Source organism: Danaus plexippus, assembly GCF_018135715.1.
Source record: "Danaus plexippus chromosome 22 unlocalized genomic scaffold, MEX_DaPlex mxdp_33, whole genome shotgun sequence".
Taxonomy (NCBI): domain Eukaryota; kingdom Metazoa; phylum Arthropoda; class Insecta; order Lepidoptera; family Nymphalidae; genus Danaus; species Danaus plexippus.
Window position 1 is genome coordinate 2,619,677 of NW_026869856.1, and position 5,857 is coordinate 2,625,533.

The window sequence follows — 5,857 nt, forward strand, 5'->3', positions numbered from 1 at the left end:
GCTTTTTATACTTTAAATATAAAAAGCCGCGGGTAAAATCTACTTAAAAATAAGATGGATTGTAGGTAATGTAATTTTATAAACTTTGAACCAATTTTTTTTATAATATTCATGGCCCGGGATTTATAAATTAGAGTATACACTGAAAGTAACATCACATCTACTAATGCTTTTGTGGGCGTGCTCCGCAAACGTTGCTGATTGCACCCCTTCTTACAGAACGCTGTTTCCAAGATAGTGATTTTCCTAATTTTCAAAGCTTTGTTTCAGATTTTACTAGTAAATTATTCAGTAATAGAATATTTTATTCTGTTTTCAAACTAAAAAAATAGTATAGATAACTATAGAGATAAAAAAAGAGATTAAAAAAAGGTTATTTACAAAATAGATACTTTATTACTATTTTTGGTTAAATTAAAAATTTATATATGTACATTACAACATTTCATGACAGTGGATATACTAAATATATGAATACTGTAACTTTAAAAATGTAAAGCAAGCATAACAGCAAAAGTCATGCTGTAAATAAAAAACAAAACTTTATCGACTGCTTCTGCTAATTCTACAGATTCGTTGTCCTCTTTATTATCACTCTGCATTGCTTCTATATTTCTAATTCCAGAAGTCTCCATTACATCTTCATTACTTTCTCCATAGTCATTGTTTATAGTCTCATATATATGGCTAGTCTTAAAAATATACAGAATTTAAGTTAATATTTCTATACATATAAACTTAACAAATAATTTACAGCTTAATTGGATCGGTACCTTAAACGGTGGAAGGAAAAACAGAGTTCTAAACCACTGGGCTGTTAAAATATTTTGAATGGTAATCGTCTTGCACAGACGCTTTGTCAGTGACGTCATTAACGCCGCATGGATTAACAAAGCAAGAAGCACTCCACCCAAAACCACTGTGTAGAGAACCACTGGATGAGAAACAAATTTTATTAATAATTAGTGTTCTGAACTTAAAAACATTTTTGTTTCAGAAAGATAATTAACAATAACGTTTACAATAATAAGTACTAAATATAATTTCAGTGTCTAAAAAGGCTTTTATTCATAGATATATGTTATGCAAAAAGGTCATATTTTATTTCAATATATACCACAGTTTATTAAACAGGTTACTACCCAATTTCAGATCAATCACAAACCGGTGTAAAATATTAATAAGAATTATTACAACTATCTAACAAATGTTCTTGATCAATAATAGCAGATCCCAAAATGTTAAACTAGCTATTATTAAGTACATGGTACGGATATATAAAAGATATTAATTAAAGATTAAATAAATACCTATTTACTTTTATTTACTTTACTTTACTTTTTTACTTTATAGTTCAGTGGAATGTTGTATTAGAGGGATAAATTTCTCGATAATTTTTTTGTAAACATAACCTTACTTACATATTGAAGGAATACTGTGGCAGGGAACTAAAAAGTCAATGTAACACAGTCCTGAACATATTACAACAGAGCAACCAGCGTAGAACCAGATTCGTCTTAAATTCAACGGCTCAGTCCAGAACGATAGAAGAATAAATGTCATGAGAACTAAAAAACAAAGTTAGTTGCTAAAATAATTCTATTAGGGATCTCCTTATGCTCTAGATACCAAATTTAAATCAACACAGTTAAAAGCTCTATTATACTTACCCAATAAAGGCGTATAGAAAACAATATTGAACGCAGTTGCTCGTCTTTTTAAAACTACTTCTATAACGAATCTATCACTTTCACTTGAATTGCTATTCCATGATGTTGAATTCAGTATGTATTGTTCCGTTGTTATATCCCAAGAATTTTGTATCACGTCATCGATATCTGCAAACTAGTTAATTTAATGATAACAATACTACTAATTAAACAAATAGTTTTACTTAAACAAAATTAATAACTACTTGTTTTCCTGATATTGTTTGATAAAAAATGTATATAACATTATATTTACATATTCATCCATGATATTTTTTTTATGACATCTAAAAATTTTTACTGTTTAAGAGGAAAAATTCTCACAGCTTTCATGTCTTCAGGGTCTAGTTTCTTAAATGTTATATCCTCATGATTTTCCCAAGGTTCAATCACAATGACGCAATCGTATTCATCGTGGGGCCATCTAAATATATATTCATTTATAAAACACTATAATTTAAAGTACTATTTATCGATAGTAATTATGCATGGCTATGCAAACTATACAAATATAACATTAATCTTGCAAAATATATGAAAAAAAATTAACCTCAAACATAAAAATACTTCATCACGTCGTAGAGATTTTTAATTATTCCAGCTGCTTTATTATGAAAGCTGAAAAAGTGATTTTACTTCAGGAGTTCATGAATATAATGGTATTATAAACTTACTTTGTCAACATGTCAGAATAATCAAGACACCAAGTTTGTATGGTAGTCTGCATATGCAATATCGTTTCACCACTTTCAAACATGGTTATCGGTTCGGAGTTTTTTGCATCCAAAAATCCAATAGTGTCGGAACTGAAAAAAAATATATATGTACATTTAAATGTTTTATTCTCTATTAAAATATGGACACAAAACTTAATAACAAGATAGATAAAAAATCAACACCACTATTACAAAAAAAAAAAGGTTTAAAGCGTTTCAAAAAATTTTGAAAATAATTAAAGGTTATCGTTTTACAAAAACTTATTAGTATTTTTATAACTTTTATATTCACTAAATCCGTTGAGTATTAAATTATTCATCTAAATGCAGTCGAAACACTAAGAGCTTTGAATATGAATTTGAGCATTAGTATATTAAACGTATTACAAAATAATTTTTTTTTTCTTCATGTCAAAAGGGTAACTGCAGAAATTAAAATCGCTTAGTAGTATCACGAGAATTACTTGTAAATAGATAGACTAGGGCTCCAAATTTGTCCTTGGCGGAACGTTAGGCGGCTTGTTCCATTAAATTTTAGAGGATTCCACGCCATGCTATCGTCGGTCCATTTCTATAAAGTAAAAAAATATATATATTAATATTTTTTTTTTTTAATAAGCATGTGATTATTTTTTGTCACTAATTGAATTTCTCTCTTGTCGTTATGAGAGAGCTTTTATAATTAGGGCTATTTACAACGTAAAAAAATGTTGAATATTTGCTAATTACAAACAAAATGCGATCCAAATCCGAAGGATAGTTTTGGTCTATTAATAATAAACACACATGTACACAAACATACGCGCAAGACGTACACACACAATAAAATAATCGGTGTATTGTTTTTACCAAAATGGATTAACTTACCCTAACCACTGATAAACCCGTTCGCAATTTGGTTTCAAAGGGATCATACGTTATACTTGTAATTTTTACTCCCAACTGAACAGTAACTTTAGATCTGGGTGCTATATTTGGATCCCTATTTAAAAGCAGTGATCTTTTTAGCATATCGGAATTTGACATTTTCGGTTCTACCATTACAGAATCAGATGACGGAACTGCAAAAGGTAATTAATAAAAAAGATTAAACACTGCAATATAGTGATATTATTCTAATAAAATACGGATCATTTGTTTCGAAATTAATACTATTTCGTCATTAGCTTAGTGGTATACCTTCTGTAGCATTCTTCAAGGGTATGGGACAATCATAGAGGAATTTCGCTTCCACGCCATTCCAGGCTGCGAAACTAAAATAATGTATGTTTATGGGATCCATGTCCTGATAGCTTAAGATAGGTAATATATCACCTTCGCGACCAAATTCAATGAGACCATCTGCAATTACATAAATAAATTAAATTTCATGTATATCGGTAATTCTAATAACTTTGTATATTATAAGCATTATATAGTTGGTTTTCTATAAATTACTGTAATTCAAAAATCATGAAATTGAATTTAAATTGATTATTAATATTTACCTTCAGTTATTTTAATATAAAACGCCCTGAACTCAATTGTGGATAAAATGCCAACAGTCTTCGCAGACGCTTTTGCATTCCTTTTCAAATTTCCTCTCAGCTCCGTGAATTTATTACCTCCACCTCCAACAACTTTAAAGCAAAAAAATATTTACTATAAATAATATAATTGTCTTACATTTTTATGATTACAGATATATAATAAGTTTATAATTGTTACCTAATTTTATTTCATTTTATCTAAAATTTCTCATCTTAATTGACTACCTTTCAAATAAATACTACGTAATTTTAATTAAAAAAAAAAATCATTTAAAACGGTTGAATCATTTAAAACTATACATTAAATGAAATAAATTTAATATTGGGCTTTGAATACATTAATTTGTATTTTCATTTTATTATAATCTTTAATTCCATTGTATCAACGTATAAATATTTTTTTTTGAAAGTAAAAAGTTACATTTAAGCTAAAATTATTATAGAATTGAAAACTAATGTTTTTTTTTCATATTATTTACTATGTATAAAACTTTAGCTTTAAATTTTATATATACCAATTTCATAGACTGGATCGGCTGCGTCTGGTTGTGAAACAGTTGATAGAAGTATATGGCCATTGCTAGCTGCTAGTATAGCGATGTGCATTTCGAAGGTTATACTGGGATCCGATCTTACAATCTTCCTTTGATCTGATTCAACCAGGTAGTATGTCTCATAGTTGTAGCCGTGTTGACATAAGTGCTCCTTGCACTGCATCGCCACTGAAACCGTACAGCTTTGAAATGCCATTTATGTACAAATATTTATTTTATACTATATTCGTGGAACAAATAGATATTTACACCTTATATACTTGATATAATTTACTGACATAATCGTGTAAAGAGGAGTTTATTTACTGCTTTACTTGATATTATGAAATGTCGAGGAGTTTTAAATTGATAAACTATTAAATAATAAACTTTTTTAATAAAACCATGACAAATAGAATTGTGATTTAGAGAATAATTTATCCTCCTTTCCCTGATACTAAATAATAGCTGTCTAGAAGATAGTAGCCTATAAAGAATCAAAATAACGGTTGTTTTGGAGGGGCCAAGTACTGGTGATTCTAAAACATACTTACCTAAATAAAGAGTTGGCTGTTGGGAGCACAAAGTGAACTTTTGTTGTTTTCAATTTTTTTTGTATTGTTTTTTTAAAGTCATTCAAATATTATATGAAAGAGAATTCAAAAATTATATATATATATATAATTAGCATAAATAATGAAATTAGTGATACAAGCACGGAATTATGGTTATTTTAATAATAAATTAGGCTGAGTAACTAAGCTTTAAATTTAAGAAAAGTATCTGAAGCTTTTGAAATATGTTCCAACATTTTTATGCAAAACCTAACATACCACGAAAAGTAGGAGCAATAATTCCAAATTAATAAATGCTCTCAATTGAAACCAATTTAATTTTCGGTCATAAAAAATGCAGCTCCTACCAGTATCTATTACGAATCGAACTCTTTCAGTTTGGAAACTTCGGCAAAGTTGGGAATCTTGAAATTGAGCAGTTAAGTTAGGGAAGCGATCGCTTGGATCATTTCAATTATTCAAATTGTCAGTTTAAATGAATTTTAATTAAATCGAATCGATTTATGCATGCCTTTTTACAAAATATATTTTCCAACAGAATGACTTACTGACTATTAATTGATATTGAATAAATAATCTGTAGTACTAGGAATGAAAATGTTAATTAATAAAACCATTCAAGTACTTACTATCATATGTGAATGTGAAATTTCCGACGGCGGAACCCAAAATCCCAATAAAGTAAATTAACAACCACATTTTCAACCACAGCACCGTATTAATATTATTATTTTTTCTTTTTAAATCACAGAGCTGTAATTAAAGCTGTTCCAGTAGAATTATTAGTTCAGAAAT

General features: G+C 28.4%; 1 protein-coding gene across 1 annotated transcript; it reads right to left on the reverse strand.

The window, feature by feature from the left end:
• Positions 1-373: 373 nt before the first annotated feature.
• Positions 374-5,857, reverse strand: LOC116773649 (proton-gated ion channel subunit pbo-5-like). The gene is made up of 12 exons (XM_032666145.2): positions 5,692-5,857; positions 4,470-4,676; positions 3,913-4,044; positions 3,605-3,766; positions 3,293-3,486; positions 2,890-2,996; positions 2,384-2,515; positions 2,034-2,133; positions 1,671-1,845; positions 1,422-1,568; positions 774-934; positions 374-692 (listed from the first exon to the last, which is right to left on the reverse strand). Exons 1-12 carry the CDS (start codon positions 5,759-5,761, stop codon positions 486-488), a joined length of 1,794 nt encoding a protein of 597 aa, XP_032522036.2. The 5' UTR covers positions 5,762-5,857; the 3' UTR covers positions 374-485.